Source organism: Lampetra fluviatilis, chromosome 50 (assembly GCF_964198595.1).
Source record: "Lampetra fluviatilis chromosome 50, kcLamFluv1.1, whole genome shotgun sequence".
NCBI lineage: Eukaryota > Metazoa > Chordata > Hyperoartia > Petromyzontiformes > Petromyzontidae > Lampetra > Lampetra fluviatilis.
Window position 1 is genome coordinate 4,000,554 of NC_136324.1, and position 27,989 is coordinate 4,028,542.

General features: G+C 55.0%; 1 protein-coding gene across 1 annotated transcript; it reads left to right on the forward strand.

Annotated features, from left to right (window-relative positions):
- The first annotated feature begins 201 nt into the window (after positions 1 to 201).
- LOC144948634 (discoidin, CUB and LCCL domain-containing protein 2-like) lies at positions 202 to 27,267 on the forward strand. Its single transcript, XM_078878249.1, has 16 exons — positions 202 to 486; positions 7,088 to 7,239; positions 7,623 to 7,701; positions 8,461 to 8,598; positions 9,384 to 9,435; positions 9,732 to 9,804; positions 10,338 to 10,471; positions 10,776 to 10,816; positions 11,360 to 11,575; positions 14,299 to 14,426; positions 14,959 to 15,133; positions 16,621 to 16,752; positions 18,074 to 18,176; positions 20,088 to 20,137; positions 20,731 to 20,877; positions 21,685 to 27,267. The coding sequence occupies exons 1-16, from the start codon at positions 396 to 398 to the stop codon at positions 22,302 to 22,304; spliced, it is 2,331 nt and encodes a 776-aa protein (XP_078734375.1). The 5' UTR covers positions 202 to 395; the 3' UTR covers positions 22,305 to 27,267.
- Positions 27,268 to 27,989: the final 722 nt, after the last annotated feature.

The following is a 27,989-nucleotide window of genomic DNA, read 5'->3' on the forward strand; positions in this document are numbered from 1 at the left end:
TTGTCCTCCGAGAGGCGTTTGGGCCACACATGGCAAACTACGCCACCACGTGCTCGACTCGTGGCAACTGCAGCGAGGCAAAGCGCATCCGCTGCGCGTAGCAAAGAGGAAGTGACGATTGTGGGTGGGGGTGGTTAGGGGAGGGCAGCATTAAGGGGGGGGTGGGGGTCATGGGGGAATCAGGGGGGTGGTGTGGGGGGTAAGTGGAGAGATGTGGGGAGGAGGGATGGTTTAGCAAGGCCGCGTACTCCTCTCCACACACACACATCCATGTATAGCTTGCTCGGCAACGACTTAGCAAGGCCTTTACCACCACCGCCATCATCACCATCATCACCACTATCATCATCATCACCACCACGACCGCCACCACCACCACCACCAACCCCGTGGTCATGCGGCGAAAAGCCGTAGAGACCGCCGCTGCCGGGAGCTTGCTGTGGCTACTCGTGGCCGCTCTGATCCGCTCCGGTGTTCCGCAGGAAGGTACCGGCATCGATATCTATTGTGGGGAGGGCCGGGGTCGTGGTGGAGGGCCGGGGTCGTGGTGGAGGGCCGGGGTCGTGGTGGAGGGCCGGGGTCGTGGTGGAGGGCCGGGGTCGTGGTGGAGGGCCGGGGTCGTGGTGGAGGGCCGGGGTCGTGGTGGAGGGCCGGGGTCGTGGTGGAGGGCCGGGGTCGTGGTGGAGGGCCGGGTTAGTATTGATCCTCGGTTTTGGATTCCAGAGTAGTAACCTGCAAGGGTTGGTCTCTTTCTCTGTGTTGTTGTTGTGTAGCGAGCTGTGTGGTGGTGGTGAGTGTTGGGGAGACGTAGTAGCTGCTGCTGGTGGTGAGGGTGGTGGTGAGTGTTGGGGGAGAGGCAGGAGCTGCTGGTGGTGAGGGTGGTGGTGAGTGTTGGGGAGACGTAGTAGCTACTGGTGGTGAGGGTGGTGGTGAGTGTTGGGGAGACGTAGTAGCTGCTGGTGGTGAGGGTGGTGGTGAGTGTTGGGGAGACGTAGTAGCTGCTGGTGGTGAGGGTGGTGGTGAGTGTTGGGGAGAGGCAGGAGCTACTGCTGGTGAGGGTGGTGGTGAGTGTTGGGGAGACGTAGTAGCTACTGGTGGTGAGGGTGGTGGTGAGTGTTGGGGAGACGTAGTAGCTGCTGGTGGTGAGGGTGGTGGTGAGTGTTGGGGAGACGTAGTAGCTGCTGGTGGTGAGGGTGGTGGTGAGTGTTGGGGAGAGGCAGGAGCTACTGCTGGTGAGGGTGGTGGTGAGTGTTGGGGAGACGTAGTAGCTACTGGTGGTGAGGGTGGTGGTGAGTGTTGGGGAGACGTAGTAGCTGCTGGTGGTGAGGGTGGTGGTGAGTGTTGGGGAGACGTAGTAACTACTGGTGGTGAGGGTGGTGCTGAGTGTTGGGGAGACGTAGTAGCTGCTGGTGGTGAGGGTGGTGGTGAGTGTTGGGGAGACGTAGTAGCTACTGGTGGTGAGGGTGGTGGTGAGTGTTGGGGAGAGGCAGGAGCTGCTGGTGGTGAGGGTGGTGGTGAGTGTGGGGGAGACGTAGTAGCTGCTGGTGGTGAGGGTGGTGGTGAGTGTTGGGGAGAGGCAGGAGCTGCTGGTGGTGAGGGTGGTGGTGAGTGTTGGGGAGACGTAGTAGCTGCTGGTGGTGAGGGTGGTGGTGAGTGTGGGGGAGACGTAGTAGCTACTGGTGGTGAGGGTGGTGGTGAGTGTTGGGGAGACGTAGGAGCTGCTGGTGGTGAGTGTGGTGGTGAGTGTTGGGGAGACGTAGGAGCTGCTGGTGGTGAGTGTTGGGGAGACGCAGGAGCTGTGGTGGTGGTGGTGGTGAGTGTTGGGGAGATGCAGGAGCTGTGGTGGTGAGGGTGGTGGTGAGTGTTGGGGAGACGTAGTAGCTGTGGTGGTGGTGAGGGTGGTGGTGAGTGTTGGGGAGACGTAGTAGCTGTGGTGGTGGTGAGGGTGGTGGTGAGTGTTGGGGAGACGTAGTAGCTACTGGTGGTGAGGGTGGTGGTGAGTGTTGGGGAGATGTAGGAGCTACTGGTGGTGGTGGTTACAGCACTGCTGTCGCGGTGGGGGTGAATTGTGCAGGGATAGAGGCCTAGCCGGATTTCATGCCGTGTGGGTGAGTGGTTGTGTGGGTGGTTGTGTGGATGGGTGGTTGTGTTGTGTGGTTGGGTGAGTGGTTGTGTGGGTGAGTGGTTGTGTGGGTGATTGTGTGGATGGGTGGTTGTGTTGTGTGGTTGGGTGAGTGGTTGTGTGGATGCGTGGGTGAGTGAGTGGTAGTCTGGATGGGTCAGTAGGTGAGTGGTTGTGTATGTGGATTGATAGGTGAGTGGATGGGTGGGTGTGTGAGTTTGAAGGGTTGTTGGGTAGTTGAGTGGCTGTGTATGGGTAGTTGAGTGGCTGTGTATGGGTAGTTGAGTGGCTGTGCGGTTGGGTGATGATTGCATAGGTGGGTCATTGGCAGTATTTTGGTAGGCGAGTGGGTAAGTTCATGAATGGGTGAGTGAGGGAGCGAGTGGGTGAGCGAGTGTGTGAGTGAGTGGGTGAGTAGGTGAATGGGTGAGTGAGTGGGTGGGTGAGTCAGTGAATGGGTGAGTGAGTGGGTGGGTGAGTCAGTGAATGGGTGAGTGAGTGGGTGGGTGAGTCAGTGAATGGGTGAGTGAGTGGTGGGTGAGTAGGTGAATGGGTGAGTGAGTGGGTGGGTGAGTAGGTGAATGGGTGAGTGAGTGGGTGGGTGAGTAGGTGAATGGGTGAGTGAGTGGGTGGGTGAGTAGGTGAATGGGTGAGTGAGTGGGTGGGTGAGTAGGTGAATGGGTGAGTGATTGGGTGGGTGAGTAGGTGAATGGGTGAGTGAGTGGGTGGGTGAGTAGATGAATGGTTGAGTGAGTGGGTAGGCGAGTAGGTGAATGGTTGAGTGAGTGGGTAGGTGAGTTAGTGAATGGGTGAGTGAGTGGGTGAGTAGGTGAATGGGTGAGTGAGTGGGTGGGTGAGTAGATGAATGGTTGAGTGAGTGGGTAGGTGAGTAGGTGAATGGTTGAGTGAGTGAGTGGGTGAGTAGGTGAATGGGTGAGTTAGTGAATGGGTGAGTGGGTGGGTGAGTGGGTGAGTGGTTGGGTGGGTGAGTGGATGAGTGAGTGGAAGAGTGAGTGGAAGAGTGAGTGGAAGAGTGAGTGGATGAGTTGGTGGGTGAGTGGGTGGGTGAGTGGGTGGGTGAGTGAGTGAGTGAGTGGGTGAGTGAGTGGGTGAGTGAGAGGTTGAGTGAGTGGCTGGGTGAGTGAGTTAATGGGTGGCTGGGGTGAAGAGATGAGTGAGTGGGTGAGTGAGAGGATGGTGAGTGGGTGGGTGGGTGAGTGGGTGGGTGGGTGGGTGAGTGGGTGAGTGAGTGAGTGGGTGAGTGAGAGGTTGGGTGAGTGGGTGGGTGGGTGAGTGGGTGGGTGGGTGAGTGGGTAGGTGGGTGAGTGGGTGGGTGGGTGAGTGGGTGGGTGAGTGAGTGAGTGAGTGGGTGAGTTAGTGGGTGGGTGAGTCAGTGAATGGGTGAGTGAGTGGTGGGTGAGTAGGTGAATGGGTGAGTGAGTGGGTGGGTGAGTAGGTGAATGGGTGAGTGAGTGGGTGGGTGAGTAGGTGAATGGGTGAGTGAGTGGGTGGGTGAGTAGGTGAATGGGTGAGTGATTGGGTGGGTGAGTAGGTGAATGGGTGAGTGAGTGGGTGGGTGAGTAGATGAATGGTTGAGTGAGTGGGTAGGCGAGTAGGTGAATGGTTGAGTGAGTGGGTAGGTGAGTTAGTGAATGGGTGAGTGAGTGGGTGAGTAGGTGAATGGGTGAGTGAGTGGGTGGGTGAGTAGATGAATGGTTGAGTGAGTGGGTAGGTGAGTAGGTGAATGGTTGAGTGAGTGGGTAGGTGAGTTAGTGAATGGGTGAGTTAGTGAATGGGTGAGTGAGTGAGTGGGTGAGTAGGTGAATGGGTGAGTGAGTGGGTGGGTGAGTATGTGAAGGGGTGCGGGAGTCTGGGGTAACTCAATATGATGGTCGGTGGATGAGTAATTCCTTGGATATCCCGATGATTCGATGTACACCACTTGTGCTCTCTATGTGTAGGTTGGCGTACGGATGAGTCACTGCGCGGACGTGTTGTGTCTGTGGCGAGTGAGTGGGTGGCTGAGTGGGCCGACGGTTAGCCCGAAACACCTCGCTTTGTCGCTTGATCTGCCAGACATCGGCAGTGTGGATGAGATTGTGAGCGAGTTGATTAGGCGGTTGAGCGGGTGGAGATGAGTTGGTGAGTGTGCGAGAGCGAGTGAGTTGGTGAGTGACCAAATCTGCACAATGCTGTCAGATCTCGGCAGCAAAGCGGAGTCGAGCCTGGACAGTGCTCGGAAGGGGCTGTCACATTCGTGCATACCAGGTGCTATAGGCTGCTGCGGGGCTGCGTTGCGGGCAGCAGAGGGCAGTGCATAAAAAAACTCCACCAGTCACTATTAATCTCGAACAGCTGTGCTTCCCCACCACCACCAGGACCAGCGCGGTGAAGTACGGTCAAACAACCCCCACGCGAACCTGCAGCGGGCTGACGAACGGGACCAACAGGGTCCCGAGGTTCGCGGTTCGAATCCAGCGGCCACCCCCGAGCGTAATAGTGCGGCGGTATTAACCGTCGAAAAAAAAAGTTACTCTACCAGGCACCTTCACGCCTCTTGCAGTGGACGTTAAAGATCTCGTGACGTCGTCGGAAAGGGTAGGGCAGGGCCCCATCGTGCGCCAATGTCGAGGTCCGAATTCGACAAATACATTTTTTTTTTCTAACAATAATGTTATTTTATGATAATAGCATTTCATGTGCAGCGTTGTGGGATGCAATTGCATCCCACAACTTTGCACATCAATTGGCCAGTCCCGTGCACAGATGATACAAACACAAAACCCACACTTACTTAATCAAACACTAAAAAGATGAATATATAAATAACGAGAGAGAAAAGTGCACGTAACAATACAATGATCATCACAAAGAAAAGTCCCAAAGATCTCACCGCAAATTTACTCGATTGGGATATACCGTACTGTACTGCACTGTACATATCAATCCATTGCCTCCCCCCCCCCCCCATTGGCAAAACACTGCGCAGTACCCCCCTGGGTAAACAAACGGAATCAGCACAACAACAACAACAATGAACCATCTCAGATTCCCCGACCACGTGGCCATCGTGGCAGAGAGTAGAGGACAAAGTCTAAACTACAACAATCGACTCATTTTTACTTTACACTGAGCTATGCTGCTCTTTTTCAGAAGCGACACAAATGAAAGCACAACGAAGTGGCTTTTCAGCACGTGGAAATTTATCGCAGCCAAATACTCTTAAATGCAAGGATGTCGATTCTAAATGTGGAGGGAAAACCCGGAGGAGGACCCAGAGAAAAATCCAGGAGAGAGAAAGAGGCACGCAAACACCGAATATACAGCAGCAGGCGTCAGGGTCGAAATCGAACCCACGACCTCCTACATACCAGACGAGGCAGTTCACATCTCCTAGCCACCGTACGGGTGGTGGGCGGTGGTGGCCATGCTGCTGCACCGTGGCAGCCTGCAGCCCAGCGCTGTGGAGGCAGCAGCAAGGGTTGGTGGATCGCGCGCAGATAGTTCTGAGCTATCGCTTCACGAGGCCAGGAAGCCTCGCGGCCAACTCAGTGCGCCCTCATCCCCGTGCCGGCGAGCGTCGGCACAGGACCCTCTTGGCAAGAGACTCTTGAGACCTCGGTGTGTTGGAGTGTGTGTGCGCGTGCCCGCTGGTTGCGACGTCGCTCGTTGAAGTGAAAGCGATGCGACGCTGCGGGTGGCTAATTGAGCGAGCCGAGTTCTCAATTTCGTCCTTAATTCGGACGGCAAATTAGATTTTACGCGAGAGAGACACCCGGCGTCTGGAGGCGGAGGGTCGATGCGCCCGGCGTCGCGTCACCGCCACGGACGGCTGCACGGCAGCGGACGGTCACCGTGGCGGTTTAACGGTCAGCGGCAAGCGTACCAGGCTCGCGACCCACAGGTCACCGGTTCGACTCCGTCTCACCGCGGGGTCGGGCGGTTGAAATGGTGGTGCAGGTTTCTTAAATCTTCCACAAAGCTAAGCTGAGCTAAACTGCAACAGTTTTATTTTACCAGGTAAGGCCCCACTGAGCTATCTACTGTAGCTCTTTTTTTCAGAAGCGAACTGGGCTCAAATAGCTCAGAGAAGTGGGTTATCACGTGGAAATGTACAGCAGCAAAATATTCTGAACGCACGTTGATTCGAAATGTGGAGGGAAAAACTGGAGGACCTGGAGAAATATCTAAGCGAACAGAGGGAGAGAGACACGTAAACTCCAAATATACAGGTATCAGGGGTTGGGATCTAACTCACGACCTCCTGCATACCAGGCGAGGTAGGTAACATCTCACCACCGTGGCACCCTCCCTCCATGCTCACTCCGCCTTCCTCCACCCAGCGGTGTAAATGTCGGTCGGTGATCAGCTGGCAAGTCGCCTGAAGTGGGACAATGTGTGTGTCTCTGGCTGGCTGGCGTGGAAGAGTAGGCCAAATACCCGTACGGGCAGCGGTGGTGTCGTGGTTAGCGCGCTTCCGATATGATACTCAGCGACGAAAGTTCGATTCCCACTCATCACCGATAACACTGGTGATTATTTGAACCGGTCCTGGGTCTCCTAGAGGTCGACTCAACCTCAAATGAGTGCCTGGTGCAGTGTGTAAACATTATCACTGGGGAGACGAAGTTGGCTGGGTGTGGTGTTGGCCACCCCACACCATCGTGTGCCATGCCGGCCCTCATAGGTGCTACTCGCAAACAGCACTTGCCCCAACATTCTGTTAAGGCTATAGGGAGGGTGCTTTGTGTGTGAGTGTGTGTGTCTTTGTGTGCATGTGTTTGTGTGTATGTAGGTTCTCGCTAACAGCACTTGACCCCAGAAGTTGGTTTCGGCTGAGGCTGGGGGGGGGGTGCGTCTGGGGGAAGATTTGTTTTTTGTATAAACATCAGCAATGGGGAAACAAAGGCGGCTGGGCATGGTGTGTGTGTGTGTGTGTTGCGTGTGTGGTGCGTGCGTGCGCAGGTGATGGGTGCGGCCACTCGGTGCTGGGGGCGCTCAGCGGGACGCTCTCCTCGCTCGGCTACCCGGCCGCGTCCCCGGCGAACGCCGTCTGCGTCTGGGCGCTCCGTGTGCCGCCCGGCCGGCGTATCCGCCTCCGCTTCGCCGACTTGCAGGTTGCGACCCCCCCACCCCCCCCACCCCCCGTATCGTGTTAAAAAAACTACAGTGGGGTCGGAGGTTGTCAGAAAAAATGGCGGGGTCAGAGGTCGTAGGTGAAATCCGTGGGGTCGGAGTTCACGTAAAAAAACCAGTTGGGTCGGAGGACACCTGAAAAATTCACAGGTTCACAGGTGATGGATAAATATGTGGGGTCAGATGTCACAGGATTAATATATGTTCCGAGATTCAGCTGTGGACAGGACCCACCCTGCAACTTACAGACGTCTCAGAACGGGAAAGGTTGAAGTGGTTTTTTTCACGTAAAAAGTGTATTAATTCAACTTGCAAGTTCTATCCTCGGTTCTTGTCTGCATCTATCGTCTGTCATCCCGCTTAGGTTCTGGCGCCAGAACCCTTCCACTGCCAAGAAAACCACGTCAAGATCTACAGCGGCATCTCCAACTGGTCCGAGATGGGTGAGAGACAAAACTCGTCGCTACATCGGTGCTAACGAAGCGGCGCGGTGATTCTGGTGGTGTTGGTGGCGGCGGTGGCAGCGGTGGCAGTGGCGGCGGTGGTGGTTGCTACGCCGCTGCACGTGGCTGCCTGTAATCCAGCGCTGCAGAGGCAGCGGCAATAGCAAGGGTTGGCGGATGGCGTGAATCTTGAGAATTTCCCATTGCAGTCGAGGAGGGGCCGTGCCCTGGCTCGCCAGGAGAAAGCGACACAGCAAACGTTAAGACGACACCCGTCCCTTGCCCTCCTCCCTCGCACGCCTGGGTTTCCTCCGGGTGCCCTGGCTTCCTGCCACATGCAGCACTCACTGATAGCACCTTCACGTGTCGAGGATCACAGAGCGTCGGCGATTGTTGACGCCGCTGGCTCCTCACCGCCACTCCGTTGAGCCGTCGTTTGCTGCCAAGTTGCTTCTGAAAACGAAAGTGATAGCTGAGTGGGCTTTACCTGGGAAGATAGAAAGTAGTTTAGTTGTATTGGTATATTATTTGTGATTTGTTGACCTTTTCAATACTTTGCACTGCTATCGTGTTTCTGTGTTGTTTGTTGTAACGTTCTGACCTACCCCTACTGGACATCTGCAGTATAAATAAATATCCTGGCGCTTATCTCTTCGAGAGCGAGTGAACGGCACTTGCCCCAACAGTCTGTTCAAGGCTGCACAGGGAATTTTTGCCTTTTATGTGTGTGCGTGTGCGCGCTTGCATGCGTTGGTGCAGGCACGTTCTGCGGGGAGCTGGACAAGGTGAAGCAGGAGCTTGTGTCCGAGAGTAACGAGGTGACGATTCGATTCCAGAGCGGGTCCCACGAGCCCGGGCGAGGGTTCCTCCTCTCGTACGCCATCGACGACCATGCCGGTCAGTAACCTCGTCCACTCCTCATCGCTCAACACTCCACACAACTCATCGCTCACTACTCCACACAACTCATCGCTCAACCGCTCACTCATCTACGCATCTCATCGCTCACTACTCCACACAACTCATCGCTCACTCCTCTACACAACTCATCGCTCACTACTCCACACAACTCATCGCTCAACCGCTCACTCATCTACGCATCTCATCGCTCACTACTCCACACAACTCATCGCTCACTCCTCTACACACCTCATCGCTCAACACTCCACACAACTCATCGCTCACTACTCCACACAACTCATCGCTCAACCGCTCACTCATCTACGCATCTCATCGCTGAGCCGCTCAAATGAATAACAATAAACAAGCCCCTGCCCCCCTCCTCCCTCCTTAACTTGTATTTAAGAACGTGTATTTTGGAATTTTTGCCTCACTTGATACGGTAAATCTAGCTGTGACGGTCCCACCTGATGACGGAGACTTGTGTTGCCTCCGAAACGTCGTGATTTAGTATTTTATTTCTATTATTACTTCTATTAATTTTTATTTTATTTTTTACCTACGTGACTTTACCGAAAAAACCTAAGAGTATGAAATCCTTGCAGTCACGAAAGCTTCAAATCTATAAACAATAAACAAGTGAACTGCAAAACAATATTGGACGCCGTTGGGCTTCGGAGGTTGGGCTTGAGTCGGGTGAGTGTCAGTCCAGCAGTGGAGAGGACATGGCTGATGTCGATGATGATGAATTGACGACGAGTATCGTGTGCCGTCGTCTACAGACCTCATCACGTGCCTGGAGAGCGGGGCGGACTTTTCGGACCACGAGTTCACGTGAGATATACAAACAAAGACAAAGGGTCCCCCGTGTGGTCCACGCAGGCTGTGCCCGGGGCCAAGTGCTGCTAGCGGACAGCACAACTAAAGGCTGGCATGGCCGCCTTTGTCTCCCCAGTGGTGATGTTTACCCACGCAACACACACAGCCTCAAAAATTCGTACACAGACCCACACGTGTCCTGTGCTTGTGTCCATGTGTCTCCGTGTCCCCGCTGTGTTCGTCTGTCCCCACTGTGTGTCCCGTTGTCCCCTCTGTGTCCTCCGTGTGTCCCATGCATCTTGGCGGTGCAGGAGGTTCTGTCCGGCCGGGTGCCTAACTCCGTTCGGCGACGTCTCCGGCACCATTCCCAACGGGTACCGTGACGTGAGTGACACCACAACACCAACACCACCACAACAACCGCCACAGCATGAGCGCCCTCACCACCAACAACCACGACAAGAACCACAATGCGTGTATGTATGTATGTGTGCGTACGTGCTGGGAGCGATAGTGTAGCGGTTAGCGCGCTTCGCTATGAACCCGGTGACACGGGTTCGATTCCCGCTCACGGCCAACACCAGTGACGATTATCTAAACCGGTCCCGGGCCTCCTCTAGGTCAACTCGGCCTCAAATGAGTACCTGGTGCGGTGTGTAAACATTTCCACTGGGGAGACAAAGGCGGTCGGGCGCGGTGCTGGCCACCCACCCCCTCGTGTACCGTTTCGGCTCGCTAACAGTGCTTGCCCCAACAGTCTGTCCAAGGCTATACGGGGGATCTTTGTCTTTTGCCTTCATAGGTGCGCGCTAACAGCACTTGCCCCTACAGTCTGTCAAGGCTATACGGGGGATATTTGTCTTTATCTTTGTACGTGCTGGTGTGTGTACGTGTGCGCGTGTGTGTTCGTGCGCCAGTCTTCCCCGGTGTGCCGGGCGGCGGTGCACGCCGGCGTCATCGCGCCGGACCGTGGGGGTGTGGTGAGCGTCGTGCAGAGCAAGGGGCGAGAGTTCTACGAGAGCCGGCTTGCCAACAACGTCACCTCGCTCCAGTGAGACGCACGCCACGGACACCCGCACACATACGCGCGCACACATACGCGCACACACATACGCGCGCACACATACGCGCGAACGCACGCGCGAACGCACGCGCGAACGCACGCGCGAACGCACGCGCGAACGCACGCGCGAACGCACGCGCGAACGCACGCGCGAACGCACGCGCGAACGCACGCGCGCGCGCACGCACGCGCGAACGCACGCGCGAACGCACGCACGCACGCACACATACGCGCCCTTTGCCCGCTCGCTCACACGTGTCCGCGTGTCCACTCCCTTTTGCGTGTCCGACAGGGGCAGCGACTCCCCCAACCTCTTCACGTTCAAGACGACGGGTATGCGACGTCTCCGCCCACGTCACGCCCCCACGCGCCTCGTGCTATCAGCCGTCGTGTCCAATCGTCGAGAACGCCGTCGCTGTGTTGAATCGGCGCGTTACGATCATTATTTCTTCGTGTTATGCATGTGGAGCGACATGTCAGGTTTTTTTTCTTCTTGGTTCTTTCGGTAAAGTCACGTAGAAGGGAAGTAATAAAATAATAAAAAAAAAACATAATAAAATTTTATTTTATTATATTATATTATTTTATTATTTTCTTTTATTTTATTATGTTTTATTTTTATTATTTTATTACTTCCCTTCTACGTGACTTTACCGAAAGAACCAAGAAGATGAATCCCTGCAGTCACGAAAGCTTTAAATCGAAAAATGTCAGGTTTTCGTCGTAAATTGCCTTCCTTGCGTCTGTGTTAATTACCGTGTCGCTCGTGTTCCTTACGTTTGTGTTATCCTGCCCCTTGTCTGTGTTCCCTATCTTCACGTTGATCATCGCCCCTCCCTCCCTCCCATCCCTCCCTCCCATCCTCCTCCCTGGCAGGCTGCTACGGCAAGCTGGGCATGGAGTCGGGCACGATCCGCGACTCTCAGCTCTCGGCGTCGTCCGTGCTGGCGCAGGTCGGCAAGGACAGGGTGGCGACGGAGCTGCCCCTGTGGAGCGCGCGCCTGGGCGACGCTGGCCCCGCGTGGGTGGCGCGCCTCGACGACCCCCCCCACTGGCTCCAGATCGACCTCAACAAGGAGCGGCGCGTCACAGGTTCGGTGGCACCGCGTCGTGGCACCCGTCGCACAGAAACGCCGCCGCTCTGTCTCCCTGTCGCATTGTAGCGTCGTAGTATCGTAGCGCTGTCGCACAGAAACAGCGTCATGTGGTCGCATTGTAGCGTCGTAGTATCGTAGCGCTGTCGCACAGAAACACCGTCATGCTGTCACATTGTAGCGTCGTAGTATCGTAGCGCTGTCGCACAGAAACAGCGTCATGTGGTCGCATTGTAGCGTCGTAGTATCGTAGCGCTGTCGCACAGAAACAGCGTCATGCTGTCACATTGTAGCGTCGTAGTATCGTAGCGCTGTCGCACAGAAACAGCGTCATGTGGTCGCATTGTAGCGTCGTAGTATCGTAGCGCTGTCGCACAGAAACACCGTCATGCTGTCACATTGTAGCGTCGTAGTATCGTAGCGCTGTCGCACAGAAACACCGTCATGCGGTCACATTGTAGCGTCGTAGTATCGTAGCGCTGTCGCACAGAAACACCGTCATGCTGTCACATTGTAGCGTCGTAGTATCGTAGCGCTGTCGCACAGAAACAGCGTCATGCTGTCACATTGTAGCGTCGTAGTATCGTAGCGCTGTCGCACAGAAACACCGTCATGCTGTCACATTGTAGCGTCGTAGTATCGTAGCGCTGTCGCACAGAAACACCGTCATGCGGTCACATTGTAGCGTCGTAGTATCGTAGCGCTGTCGCACAGAAACACCGTCATGTGGTCGCATTGTAGCGTCGTAGTATCGTAGCGCTGTCGCACAGAAACACCGTCATGCGGTCGCATTGTAGCGTCGTAGTATCGTAGCGCTGTCGCACAGAAACACCGTCATGCTGTCACATTGTAGCGTCGTAGTATCGTAGCGCTGTCGCACAGAAACACCGTCATGCTGTCACATTGTAGCGTCGTAGTATCGTAGCGCTGTCGCACAGAAACACCGTCATGTGGTCGCATTGTAGCGTCGTAGTATCGTAGCGCTGTCGCACAGAAACACCGTCATGCTGTCACATTGTAGCGTCGTAGTATCGTAGCGCTGTCGCACAGAAACACCGTCATGCTGTCGCATTGTAGCGTCGTAGTATCGTAGCGCTGTCGCACAGAAACACCGTCATGTGGTCGCATTGTAGCGTCGTAGTATCGTAGCGCTGTCGCACAGAAACACCGTCATGCTGTCACATTGTAGCGTCGTAGTATCGTAGCGCTGTCGCACAGAAACACCGTCATGCTGTCGCATTGTAGCGTCGTAGTATCGTAGCGCTGTCGCACAGAAACAGCGTCATGCTGTCGCATTGTAGCGTCGTAGTATCGTAGCGCTGTCGCACAGAAACAGCGTCATGTGGTCGCATTGTAGCGTCGTAGTATCGTAGCGCTGTCGCACAGAAACAGCGTCATGCTGTCGCATTGTAGCGTCGTAGTATCGTAGCGCTGTCGCACAGAAACACCGTCATGCTGTCGCATTGTAGCGTCGTAGTATCGTAGCGCTGTCGCACAGAAACAGCGTCATGCTGTCGCATTGTAGCGTCGTAGTATCGTAGCGCTGTCGCACAGAAACAGCGTCATGTGGTCGCATTGTAGCGTCGTAGTATCGTAGCGCTGTCGCACAGAAACACCGTCATGCTGTCACATTGTAGCGTCGTAGTATCGTAGCGCTGTCGCACAGAAACACCGTCATGTGGTCGCATTGTAGCGTCGTAGTATCGTAGCGCTGTCGCACAGAAACACCGTCATGCTGTCACATTGTAGCGTCGTAGTATCGTAGCGCTGTCGCACAGAAACAGCGTCATGCTGTCGCATTGTAGCGTCGTAGTATCGTAGCGCTGTCGCACAGAAACACCGTCATGCTGTCACATTGTAGCGTCGTAGTATCGTAGCGCTGTCGCACAGAAACACCGTCATGCTGTCACATTGTAGCGTCGTAGTATCGTAGCGCTGTCGCACAGAAACAGCGTCATGTGGTCGCATTGTAGCGTCGTAGTATCGTAGCGCTGTCGCACAGAAACACCGTCATGCTGTCACATTGTAGCGTCGTAGTATCGTAGCGCTGTCGCACAGAAACACCGTCATGCGGTCACATTGTAGCGTCGTAGTATCGTAGCGCTGTCGCACAGAAACACCGTCATGCTGTCACATTGTAGCGTCGTAGTATCGTAGCGCTGTCGCACAGAAACACCGTCATGTGGTCGCATTGTAGCGTCGTAGTATCGTAGCGCTGTCGCACAGAAACACCGTCATGCTGTCACATTGTAGCGTCGTAGTATCGTAGCGCTGTCGCACAGAAACACCGTCATGCTGTCACATTGTAGCGTCGTAGTATCGTAGCGCTGTCGCACAGAAACAGCGTCATGTGGTCGCATTGTAGCGTCGTAGTATCGTAGCGCTGTCGCACAGAAACACCGTCATGCTGTCACATTGTAGCGTCGTAGTATCGTAGCGCTGTCGCACAGAAACACCGTCATGCTGTCACATTGTAGCGTCGTAGTATCGTAGCGCTGTCGCACAGAAACACCGTCATGCTGTCACATTGTAGCGTCGTAGTATCGTAGCGCTGTCGCACAGAAACAGCGTCATGCGGTCGCATTGTAGCACCTTCGCCCCATCGCACGGTCATTCCGTCTGTAAAAGAATAAAACGAGGTGAATAAGAATTGTGCGTGTCGCGCTGTGCGTGTCGCGCTGTGCGTGTCGTGTGTGCGTGTCGTGCGTGCGTGTCATTCAGGCATCGTGACGGCCGGCTCGGGGGGTCCTCCACAACCCTCCTACTTCGTCTCGGCCTACAAGGTGCAGTGGAGCCTGGACGGGGCCGCGTGGAGCACGTACAAGAACAACATCGGCGGCACCGATAAGGTGGGCCGTCCCCTCGGCAACCCCCCTCACCCCCCCCTGTCACATCCCCAACCCCCCCACCCCCCTCCTGATCCCCCCCCCCCCCCCGATCCCCCTAGCTGTCCCCAAAAATTGTCTGAAATTGCCCACAACACAACCGCCACTTCAATGAGACTCTTGAGACACATATCGGGCGTACCGAGAGGGTCTGCCTGATGCCCTCCTGCTCTCCTTTAATACCCCCTTGAACCCCTGTGCTCCCCCTTTAACCCTCCCTGCCGCCCCCCTCCTTGATTCCATTCTGCTCCGCCTGCATCCTCACGTCTGCCCACCCGCTGTACTGCGGGGCACCAGAGGTGACATCTCAGAAGCTGCCTCTGCGATATCCACTTCCTCTAACACAACCTGGTGGTGCCGCGCGCTGCAAGAGATTCGAACTGGGGGGGGGGGGACAGCGACCCCACCCAGAATTGAACCCCTTAACACCCCCCTCTCGTCCCCCCCCCCACCGTCCCCCCCACACCGGCGTGTCTGCCCCCCGCCCACCGTCCAGCTATTCCAGGGTAACGTGGACAGCCTGAGCCCCGTGCGGAACAACTTTGTGCCGGCGCTGGTGACGCGTCTGGTGCGCGTCTGTCCCATCGCCTGGCACCAGAAGATCGCCATGAAGCTGGAGCTGCTGGGCTGCGAGCTCCCAACCACGGCGGCGGCTGCGGGGACACTACGACGTGAGCGCACGCGTGCGTGTGTGCGCGTATGTGTGTGCGCGTGTGTGTGCGCGTGTGTGTGTGCGTGTGTGTGTGCGTGTGTGTGTGCGTGTGTGTATATTGTGGGGATCGGTAGTGTAGCAGTTAGCCCCAACCCCCTCGTGTGCCGTGCCGGCCATTATCGGTGCTCGCTATCGCTAACAGCACTTGCCCCTACACTTTGTTAAGGCTTTACGAGGGATCTTTGTCTTTGTATGTTTGTAGGTCGGTTTACGTGTCCTCCATTCTCCATGCTTGTGAAATGTGGACCCCTTTAAAGGAACAACAGCGCTCATTTGAAACATTTAGGTTGACCTATCCATGATCTATCCTGGGTTTAATCAGATGGCATTGTGTGAGGAGCTCACAGAACCTTGAAATAGCTGGACACGGTACCATCGGTGAGCTCCGCTGGCAGGTGAGGTTGTGTTGGCTGGGTCATGTAGCCCGCATGCCCAACCACCGCATGCCCAAGCAGCTTCTGTTTGGCTGGATAGAGGGGGCTAAACGGGCACTGTACGGGCGAGTGAAGAGATGGACTGATGTGTTAAACAAGGATGCTGAACTGAGTGGATTTGCTGGTGACTGGTACCAGTGGTGTCAAGACCGAACTGTGTAGGGAGGCTCATGAAGGCCGCTACTGGGCAGTTGGAGGCAGTCGCCCTCCAACAACAACGGAGGGCGGAGGAGTGACGCTCGCAACGACGAGCGCAGCGCCGGGTGGCTAAAACGCAGCGAGTTGGCACAGTGAGGAGCACAGGTGGTGCATCTGCCAGCCATCTCAGTCAATCAACCCATGGCATCTGGGTCTGTCCCGTAACCTGCGAGCCGAGCAATCCTTCTGCACTTGACAGCCTCAATGATGACGACAACAACATGACAGCCTCAATGATGACAACAACAACAACATGACAGCCTCAAAGTGCGCCAGGCACAGGCGCCTTGGCGACGTCACCGCTGTTGTCATCCTGTGTCTGTGCATCTCAAGCGACATTTCGTTGTTGTTGGTGCGTATATGTGGCCCTCCGTGCCTTTCCTGGGTAATTTTGGGGTGGGGGGGGGGGTGCTACGGTGGCGAGATGTTAACTCCATCGCCTGGTAGGCAGGAGGTCGTGGGTTCGATCCGGATCCTGATGCCTGCTGTATATTGCGTGTCTCTTTCTCCCCGTGGTCACGTGGATTTTTCTGCAGGTTCTCCGGTTTTTTCCCCGCACCATTCAGAATAAACATCCCTTTAGAGTATTTGGCCGCTGTTAATGTCCGCGCGGCGATAAGCAACTTCAATGAGCTATTGTTTATGGTAGGCAGATCGCTTCCGAAAAAGAGCTACGTAGCTCAGTGGGCCATTACCTGGAAAAATACTAAAAAGCAAAATGATTATAATTTATTCTTTCGCTCTTGACTCATCCCGACCCGCTGTCCTCTCATTCCTTCGTCCCGTGACCTCCCCCCCTCCTGACCCCCGGCAGCTCGTGCCATGCGGCCGGTGGGGGCCTCTCCACCGGTGGGCACGGAGTGGCCCCCGGGGCAGGGAGCGGAGGTGGGCGCCACCACTGTGACGGCAATCAAGAGCAGCACCATGCCAGGCGGCACGCAGAGAGGTAACGCGGCGCTGTGTTACAACAAAAGCGGACTGCGACCATCTTGTATAGATTTTAGCCAATCAAAAGAAAGGTGGGGCATGTCACATGATGCTCATACCATCCAATGGGATTACTCGATCCACGGATGTATTGGCAATGAATCTGGGTGGCTGCCAAACCAACTGAAAATATTGGATGCAATTAACCTCATTTCACAATCCTCAATAACATACATTGGCAAAGACATGCACCTTCGGGCAAAACCACGCCTACTTTCTTCCGTATACATGCATTCCTGGACATACGCGATAGATGCGTTCCTGGAAAAGCGCGCGCATCTCAAAATCGCGTATGTGAAAAGCAATTTTCCCCTAAATAATGGTAAAGGAGCGGGGGTTAGGGGACTTCACTCATAGTCGCAGACATAATCGCCTATTGTATCCTAGCCTATATCAATACAATACAAGTGCATGCAATATAATACTTTAATACAAAAAAAAATCACTTACACTCTAATATACCTGTAAAATAAACATGAAAAAGAGAGCATTACTTGCAAGCACGCCGGAGTTGCGCTGCGGAGAGGATGGATAGAGAAGTGGCGAGATGCTGCACAGTACAGGAAAGCGCGCCGGCTATCGTACCGCACTCGCCGTTGGCAACGCCATTGGGTGGCGGTGCCAGGCTAGGGGTGGCGCGTACGTCGCGTCGCCGGTGACGTCTCGAAAATCGCCTGGCGTATATGTCAGTACAATGGTGGAAAGACAATGCGCGCCGCGGTATTTGAAAATTTGGCCTACCGCAAAAGCGCGTAAACCCAGGATTGTCTGCACGGGCAAATCTCCGGTCGGTGATTTCGTTTTAAAATACGACCGCGCGCCACCCAAGCCGTCACCCTCCAGGGATTGTTATCGTCGATGCCGCTGTCGTTGTGGACATCTGTGAACTACTGGACGTCTGTGCAAAAGAGCTTTACGGCTCGCCGGATTCCTTCAGTGTTAATAATTATTCCGATTCTGTTGTCGTCGCTGTCATCGTTGTTTTGTTATCATCGTTGCCGTTGTTGTTTAGGTGTTTTTGTCGGCGGCATTGTTGTTGTCGTTATCATTGTCGACATCATCATTATTGTCGGGCCTTAGTGTTTCCCCTAGGTCGACCCAGTCTTAAACGAGTACCATTTATCTTGTGTAATCATCAGCACCGGAGACAAAGGTCGTGCTGGACACTGCCCCCACCCCCCCATGTGCTGTACCATCCTTCACTCATAGGTGTTCACAAAAAGCACTTGCCCCGACAGTCACTTGAGGCTACATGGGTGATCTTTGCCTCTGTCCTGCAGAGCTGGTGCTCGTGTCCACGCTGGTGCCGGTGTGCGTCGTCCTCGTTGCTGTGCTCCTCGTCCTGTCCTTCATCTGCGGCAAGAGGAGGCGCGACCGCGGACGGTGAGACACGGCGCCTCGTTAGCCACCCGCCTCGTTAGTCGTCCACCTCGTTAGTCGTCCACCTTAATAGTAGAGCGAGAGGGAGAGAGGGAACGACTCGGAGGCGCCAGGAGGAGGAACCACAGACGAGGAGCAGGAAGGCAGCAGCAGCAGCCAGGTGGCAAGGAGCCGGCGCCAAATTCCCTCCCAAGCTCTGCGGTCCTCTGTATATAAAGTTGTTATTGGCCGATTAATGAGCGGTTTACGTGTGTAATGACGACTTGCACACTTCTCTTGAGATGGCACTTTATTGAAGACACGTTCACTTGACATCAGGCGGAGATCCCACTGCAACAGCCCCGAGTCTCCCGCGCATCTCCCCCTTATATACCGACACGAGGCCACGCCCCCCTTCTCAGTCATTCTCGCTGACTCTGGACGCTCGCTCCACCGGCAGACTCCACCGTCCTCTTCCGTCGCCTGACCACACTCCCTTCTCGAATATTCCCGTGGCCACCAGTCCCTTCGCACTCACAACTGACTCCCCTGTCATTACCTCCCGTGGCCACCAGTCCCTTCGCACTCACAGCTGACTCCCCTGTCATTACCTGCCGTGGCCACCAGTCCCTTCGCACTCACAGTTGACTCCCCTGTCATTACCTCCCGTGGCCACCAGTCCCTTCACACTCACAGCTGACTCCCCTGTCATTACCTCCCGTGGCCACCAGTCCCTTCGCACTCACAACTGACTCCCCTGTCATTACCTCCCGTGGCCACCAGTCTCTTCGCACTCACAACTGACTCCCCTGTCATTACCTCCCGTGGCCACCAGTCCCTTCGCACTCACAACTGACTCCCCTGTCATTACCTCCCGTGGCCACTAGTCTCTTCGCACTCACAACTGACTCCCCTGTCATTACCTCCCGTGGCCACCAGTCCCTTCGCACTCACAACTGACTCCCCTGTCATTACCTCCCGTGGCCACCAGTCCCTTCGCACTCACAACTGACTCCCCTGTCATTACCTCCCGTGGCCACCAGTCCCTTCGCACTCACAACTGACTCCCCTGTCATTACCTCCCGTGGCCACTAGTCCCCTCACGCCACATGCAGGCTCTATTGTCATGAGACGTGTGAGAGGAAACTGGAGTACCCAGAGGGGGAAACACTCTATCCCACACAGATGGAACAGGTGGGAGTCTTACATTTGCTGTACCGCCTTCTCCTGGCGAGCCAGGGTAGGGGGCTCCTCCTCGATGCACGCCCACGGAAACGTTTGTGTGGTGATCCGCCAACCCTCTCTGCTGCTCCCTCCACAGTGCCGGGTCACACACAGAGCCGCGTGCAGCGTAGCCGCCACCACCACCCGTTGTGCCGACGTGGCAGACTATAATTTTGTGCAAAATCGGCTTAAAATATCCCGACGTCTTAGCCGCGACGGCCGTGGGGTCACACCGTGGAGCGAGATTTAAGACGCCCAGTTGCTTGTGATGTTGCATTCTGCGAGAGCTGGCGGTAGAAATTCCACATAACTATGGCAGGGACACTCCACAAACACGGTCTAGTCATTAGACGGCCGACGCTGTTGTGTTTTCATGAAAATAATAATATAAAATAAATGAGAATGTTTATGTAGCTGCTTTTGAATATCTTTGGGTCTGTGTGTGAGTCTGTTGGTCTCTGTGTAGGTCTGCGGGTCTCTGTGTGAATCTGTGGGTCTCTGTGTGAGTCTGTTGGTCTCTGTGTAGGTCTGCGGGTCTCTGTGTGAATCTGTGGGTCTCTGTGTGAGTCTTTTGGTCTCTGTGTAGGTCTGCGGGTCTCTGTGTGAGTCTATGGGTCTCTGTGTTGTTCTTTGGGTCTCGGTGTGTAGGTGTTCAGCGTGTCATCGAGGTTGTGTTGTTGAACTGTTTGTTTTGCCGGACTGTGTTGGCAGGAAGGACGCCGGGCCCGCATACAGCCTGCCCTGCACTCCGGGCCAGACAGGTGAGAGCGCAGGGCAGATCGGGGCAGCCCTGAGCATCCCTGGGCATCCCTGGGCAGCCCTGGGCAGTCCTGGGCAGCCTGGGACAGCACGGGGCAGCCTGGGGTACCTTGGGGCAGCACGGGGCAGCACGGGGCAACACTGGTCAGCACAGGGCAGCACGGGGCAGCACGGGGCAGCATGGGGTAGCACGGGCGCTATGATAGGTATCGTACAATATCACAACGTACATGATACGCCCTTTTCCAATAGCTGTCCCTCCTCGTGAGAGTGATGATTATTGAAGAGTGTGCGTACTTCCACCTCTTCCGAATACGGCTAGTGTGGAAGAGTAGACCTAAACACCCGGTTAGAGGGACTCCCCTGGAGCGGCCTCAAGTGGAGGCCTCTTTTGTCAGCAGTGGCGTGAGCAAGCAATGGCACAGGCTGCGCCTTTACCTTCAACGACAACTCCTGTTGCTGCGTGGAACCTCTCTCTCTCTCTCCTCCCTCCCCATCCTCCCCCCCGCTACCCCCAACTCCCCCACTCCCCCCCACTCTCCCCCACTCCCCCCCACCCTCCCCTACGTGCCCCCCCCCTCCCCGCCCCCCCCAGGCTGGTTCAAAGGCCTCCAGCAGGTGTTCCCGCGGGAGGGGCGGGGTCGAGGGGGAGGCGGCCTCCACGGAGCCGACTCCTCCCTCAACGTCCGCTACAGCAGCGACGCGCACCGGGGCCCAGCGGCGCGCAAGCACAGCGTGCCCGGTAACACGCCGGCTGTAGCCGTGGGAACAGCACGCCGGCTGTAGCCGTGGGAACAGCACGCCAGCTGTAGCCGTGGGGACAGCACGCCGGCTGTAGCCGTGGGGAACAGCACGCCGGCTGTAGCCGTGGGAACAGCACGCCGGCTGTAGCCGTGGGAACAGCACGCCAGCTGTAGCCGTGGGGACAGCACGCCGGCTGTAGCCGTGGGGAACAGCACGCCGGCTGTAGCCGTGGGGAAAGCACGCCGGCTGTAGCCGTGGGGACAGCACGCCGGCTGTAGCCGTGGGGACAGCATGCCGGCTGTAGTCGTGGGGAACAGTACGCCGGCTGTAGCCGTGGGAACAGCATGCCGGCTGTAGCCGAAGAGATAGGACACGAGCTGCAGCTATGATAGCTCAGAGCTCAGATTTGTCCGACAGCAGCTTTCTCCCACCTGCCTCCCATCTTCACACGCCAATCGCTTTTGTTAAAATCAGTTTTTTTGTGTTACCAGTAACCACGTAAAGAAACCAGTGCGTAGCGGTTTGCCGCACGTTTAGATATGTCTGGAGCAATAAGCGCAACGTTTCTCGCTTATTGGCTCAGAAATGGTCCGCGCACAGAATTTTCAATCCGGAAATCGCCAGTTTCATTCAATCTCTCGGTGCGGCAATTAAAACAACAGCGCAAGTTTCTTTCATCGATTCTGAAAACGGTTACCGGCCTGGGGCCTGGGGCCTGGATTGGAAAACCACTGGCAGTCTCAAGCCCTATCAAACCTCCCTTAACCTCTCACCTCTCTCTTAACCTCTCCTCCCTCCCGCACAGAGTACCAGCCGCTGGTGCTGGGCGGCTCCGAGCTGGCGCGGGCAGGGAAGGCCTCCACATTCCGGCAAACTCGCGACTACGAAGAACCGGAGCAATCACCGGGGGGCGGTGGCAGCGGCGGCAGCGGCGGCAGCGGCGGCCTTCTTCACCCGCCGCCTCCCCTCACCTTCCCTCCCATCCCGGCGGCGCCAGTGCCGGGAGCGCCGCCTTCGCCGTCATCGTCCGTCGCGACCTCCCCTTCCCCGGCCGCCTACGACACCATCGGGGCGTACGACGACTCGCCGGCGCGCTACGCCTCGCCGCTCTCCTCCCCCGCCGCACCGGCGCTCCACCTGTACGCCGAGCCGGTGCCGGCGCAGGTCCCCGAGTACGCGATGCCAATCGGGTTCACGCTCGACCCTGTGCGAGCGTTTCCCGTGGCCTACGACACCCCGAGAAGCCCGCGCAGGGCCGAGCAGGCGCCGGGGCGGCCAAGTTTCAGCCAGTCGGCATCGGCGATTGGCGGTCCCAGCGGCGACGGTGGTACGGTGTACGACACACCCAGGGCCGTACGACGGAACGCGACGCGCGGGAACGTTGACGCCGGTGATGCCGGCGGGGTGGAGGGGGGCGGCAGTTGAGCGGAGGTGGCCGTCATGATTGGTCGATGCCGTGCTGTACGGTGCGCGTGGGCCGACGTGATTGGTCGACGCTGGGTCACACGGCGTCTGTGGGACGACACGATTGGCCGACTTGTCGCGTGGTAGCACAGGAGGAATGAGGATGTGCGCTGTTTATGTGAATGTAATGTCGGTTGGAATTGTTCTACGTTTTAAGTTTTAGATCTTTTCACGCGTGTTGATTTTACATTTTTTTTCACTTCAATTATTATTTATATTTTGCGACTTTTTATTTTTTTCGTACATTCGTACTTTTTTTGCGCGTTTGTGAAGTATTTATATATTTCTTTCGTTTTGTTTAAATTTTATTTCGCGTGGATTTATTTCTTCGGAACACGTGCAAATTTCTACAATTGTTTTCATTATTATTATTTATGTTTTGTTTCGTCGTTTTCCAACATCAAGTTTTTACTCGACTGGGCGATAATTTGTTTTTGCGCGCTGAAGGCATTGTGGGTAGAATAACGATGGGCGCTCCACCCACACATCGGTGACGATGAAGATGATGAAGGAGATAGCGCCCCCGCCCGCGTGGATTTTTGTCGTTGTGTTTGTACAGGGTTTGATACGGAGAGAGTTTTTACACTGTTGAGTGTGCATGATCGTTTTGAATAGGCATAATCATCATAATTCATAGGCGTTTGCAATAATTACCTATACTGTATATAAGCGGCGGGCAAGAGACGACCAAGCTCCCGGCGCAATCTGTAGCGGCGTGTACTGTTAGCGAGCGCCCGTTGTGTCCGGCACGGCTCGTGCCGTGGCTGGTTGGTTTGTACTGCGCCTGGACAATGTTCGGACGGCTCACTGGGTACTCAATTTAGGCGAGTTGACCTAGGGGGAGGACCAGTGTGCTTAATGGATTGTAGCAATGTATGTCAAACCACTACACCGTCTCTCTCGCATACACACACGCCACACAAAGACCACCCGTATAGCCTTAACAGACTGTTAGGGAAAGTGCTGTTAGTGAGCACCTAAGAAGGCTGGCACGGCACACGAGGGGGTGGTGTGGCTAGCACCACGCCCAGCCGCCTTTGTCTCCCCAGTGCTGATGTTTACACACAACACCAGGTACTCATTTAAGGCTGAGCCGACCTAGGGGAAGCCCAGGACCGGCTCAGATATTACTGATGTTGGCCGTGAGCACATTGCCGCACAAACACATACAACCGCAAAAACGCTTTCACAAAAATCACGACATACATCAGCAGAGTTGCATGGGGAGGCAACTCTGCTGATGATTGGGTGAAGCTAATGACCAATCGCCAGGCTGCGTTGTCAGCGATTCACAAGCACAAGTGTGTACAGCAACAGCAACCCTCGCACGTCCATCATGAACGCAATTACAACGCGGATTTATGGCAGTGTCTGACATGTGACCCCATTTGAGGATGCGACACGGAAGTTGTGGGCATCGTTTGTGTGGCGATGGAGGCAGTCGGTCATCGGCTCTCTTTGGCGGCCTATGGATCTGTTTGTGTCTGTGTGTGAACACATGGGTCTCTGTGGGAGTCAGTACAATTTGAACTTCACATAGCGGCTTATGAACGCTGCGACCGCATCTCGAACCGATTTACGGGGAACGGCGGGGCGTATTTATTTTATCGAGTGGGGGAGGCAGGCAGTCAAAGCGCAGAGGAGAAGAGGATAGTCTTGAGCCTGGAATTGAACTGGGCAGGGAGTCGGGACAGCACGGGTGGCTGGGGGAAGGGGCGAGTAACCCGACTCTAAAGGGGCAGCAGAGAAGAATGAGCGACCTCCCAGTGACCGTTACAGGGAAAATAATGAATAGGCTGACGTTTCGGGCAATGGCCCATGTTCAGAGGAGCAGAGTGAGAGGGGCGGCCAGATTGACCGAGTTGCAGGTGGAGAATGAAATGTACACTGCGTTTAAAAAATACAACTTTTAATCGGGTTGATTTGAAAGTTTGAAGACGGGGGAAGTTTTCAGTCGGTGCGTAATCACCTGCCTTGAGCGTGGAGGTGACCAACCACGAAGGGCTGGCGAATACAAAGGAGGGCAAATCTCAAAGGTGCGCGGAGGAGCGTGGAGAGGCACTGAGAGGGACGGAGAGAGGGAACGTGCATGGGTGAGAGGGCGCCTGGGTGAGAGGGCGTCCCTAGGAGAGGGCTGCGATGGCTGGTAGTTGGCAGCCAAGGGAGGGAACGCGCCGGAGAGGGGACATCTGCCGTGGAGATGGAGCCGTGTGAGGTCTACTCTCGACGGATCGTGACGTCTTAGGGCTGTGAGGGATGGCGACGGCTTGGAGAGGCCTTCATCCAGCTGATGATGAAGATGACGGACGGTTTTATTTTGATGTATGAGAAGTGTTTATCGTGGGTCAATGCAACTGAAATGTTTCATCGGATAATTATCCGAGCAAGGATTTTGCCAATGAAAGTGAAGATTTGTTTTGCGTGCCGTCATTGGTAACCGGGCTGAGACCCATGAACTCTCTGCACTTGAGAACGAAGTTGAATCACGGCCCCGTCTATGTGAGCCCAAGGGTCTCTATGACCGTCACAGAAGATGGGGCTGAGTCCATCAACTCGCTGTACTTGAGTACCCGGTGTAACCACAGCGGTTGGGCGACAGGAACTCAGATCTGGTACCCTGGTTTTCGTAGCCGGTGCTGGTACTGCGTCTCCGACACGGCCATTATGAACCCAGCCCTCCCGAGCTACCCAGCCGCCTCTACTGCTGTGATTATTTTTTAATGTTGTTTCATTTGTTTTCTTTCCCCACAAAGAATATTCCTGCACAGTTTGTTTTCGTACGTATCCTTCACGACGTATTTATTTTCAAGGGTTTATCCGTTTCGACTTGTGCGGTGATTGTCACGTTGCGTTGACCCCGCGGTGGCGTGGCGACTTTTCCGACTTGAAATCCGCGTCCCGTTACCGACTCTGCTTTGTGCTTCATTTAGAGACCGGTAGCGTTTATAAACATTCAGTACATGGGGGGGGGGGGGCGGTGAGTTAGCGTACCGCGCCATGAACCCAGCGATGGTGTTGTTGGGGGGTCGTTACCACGCGCGTCGTTCGGCACGACGTCCGACGTTTCATCGGTTCCTAAAAGAAGCTGCCAGCGCACGTGGAGCGGAACGTCGGACGCGGCGCCCGAAGAAGAGACGCACGGCGACGGCCGAGAAAAACCGCCCGGTCACTGTCAGGGCTGAGTTGAGTGACATCTCAACCAGTCATCGCCCCCCGCCCCCTCTAACTTTGTCAACCCGCATTGTCCGGTGCGCTGAAGTATGGTCAGCGAACCCCTCACCCCACCCCGTGACTGACAGAGCAATGGCGAAGCTTTCATCCAGCAGTGGACTGACGACGGGCTGTAAGTTATTAGTATTATTTTGTTTACTATTATTATCGCCTAACATTGGTACGACGGCCTTTGCAGTGTTTTATTGTTTTGAAAGGTATTGCTTGAAAGTTTTGTTGTGTTTTGTATTTTTACAACAACTTAAGAAATCGTCTTTTAGTCTTGGTCGCGGATGAATGCGGTTCGTAGGTTTTTTTTCCCTCCTCCGTTTTGTGAAGAAAATTTGCTTAGAACTACTGTATCACCGACTCAAACGTTGCAAGTCTTGTCAACGCTCACTCTGCGTGGGTGGGCGGGGGGCGACGCAGATCCCCTTCTTCGTGACGAGGAACTGCGGGAGGTGGCCCTCGCCAGCATTCGGACGCAGAGGGCGTTGCGGAAACGTGCGCTGTTTAAACCCAAACAACGTGAAGAGCGAACGAAGGGCGAAAGTGGTGACACCGAGTGGAGCGTTCGGAGCGGGGCGACGGTCAACCGTTTGGGTCTCACGGTGGGATTGGTGCTACGGGGCCGGTTGACTCGTTTAGACAATTTAACACGTAGGCTTTCGCGACCAATCTAACAGGAGCTGGAGTTTCATTCCTCTTTATATCTAAATCGGCTCAAGCCTAAATCCACTCTGAATCCGTATCTCTCTCTTTCCCCGCCCACTGTCAAAACAGGCATTGTCACGCGCAGCTCATTTCTGCTTTTTTTTTGCCTGGCTTTAGACCACCACAGTGTAGGGGGAACCTCGTCCGTACGTGGGGTGGGCTGCCACTTTCGGATGCCTTCAGCAGAGCCACACATTAACGCTCGCCTCGATAACAATCAAACAGTAGCATGAGTATTCTTGGTTCTTTCGGTAAAGTCACGTAGAAGGGAAATAATATAAATATAAAACAATAAAAGTTAAATCAAAATTTAGTAGCATGAGTCTCTAGCAGTGTCGGGAATGATCGAGAATGATAGATTTCACGCGAGTTTGCGATTACTGCGGCTACGATGCAGGGAGAGGTAAATTATAAAAATTGTCCACGGGCCATTTCAAAATTTTTCAGCTTCACGTGGTTGTGATCGGATTGTCGCAAGATCAAACGTAAACATACTTCTCATTGTGCCTAGGCTATATCGGCATTCTGCAGTTCACTGAAATAAAGTTCCACGCGGATTTCTCGGTACAAATCAATTCCTAGCCCCCCCCCAACACATGTCAGTTTCTGGACGGGTGTCAACCCAAAAGCCCATAGGTCCAATGAAATTAAGTCGTGGCCCATGGGACCCCTCCTCCCTTGGCTGTCGTAGCCTTCGACAAGATTGTCATCTTGTCTTGGATTAACCCTGGGCGTTGGGCCAATTAATATTTCATCCAGGACTCTGCAATAGCGGTTAGACCGACTTTAATTCTGATCCTGGTTTTAACCTCGACTTAGACGAGGTCTCGTCAATCTGATCCTGGTATAACCTTGATTTTAGCCTGGGTTTTGCGTGGTTGTGGTTTATAGTTTGGTATTAAGTCCGCCAGATCTTGGCATGAGCCGTGCCTGGCACAGACCTCTCTCTGGCTGTTTGTAATGTGGGGAATGTGGGGTTTGATGCTGAATAAACTTTCCATTTCTTCCAACGTCTCCGACATTTGTCTCATTATTGTTGCTGGCGTCATAATATTTCTCGAATTCCATGATACGGGGCTGGGCGGGAGTGGTGGTGCTGTGGTTACCGCACTGTTTTTGTGGAAGCTGTGTTGGCCTGAATGGGATTCCCGATCATCAAGAGTTGAAGCAATGTTGGTTCAGTGGGGCAGTTTGCGCCGTTTTGATCTCCAGCCACGGCAGTCGAAGCAATGGAAGGAGTGTTTCTCCCCCCCCCCCCCCCCCCCATGGCTTCACCACAACCCATCGGCATGTCCCGTGTCGTCGGGTAAAGTTTGGGTACTTCTCCCACCTTTACCAGGACGTCTCGCCAGCGTGGGAGAGTAGGCCAAAACACACTCGGGAGGGGATGCTCTTGAGCAGTGGTCTTCATTGCAAGGCCCGTCAAACCTCCCCCCCCCCCCCCAATAGTTTCAAATGTGTGGCGGCAACCTCACTCACAATGATGATGTCTTATCGGCGAAAGTGGGCCCCCCTTCCCCCCCTCTGGAAATTAGCGAAGAACCACCGCTCTAGAGCTCCCTTTAGAATAGGCCCCTTCCGCCAGGAGTGATGAGATGAGCAATTTCAGGGTTGCGCCTTTATCTTTCTCTTCTGGTGGAAAAATGTTGTCTCAATGTACGGATTTCTTCGTCGCAACTTCACGGAGTTAATATTGTCCACGTAGTTTTTTTGTTTGTAAGC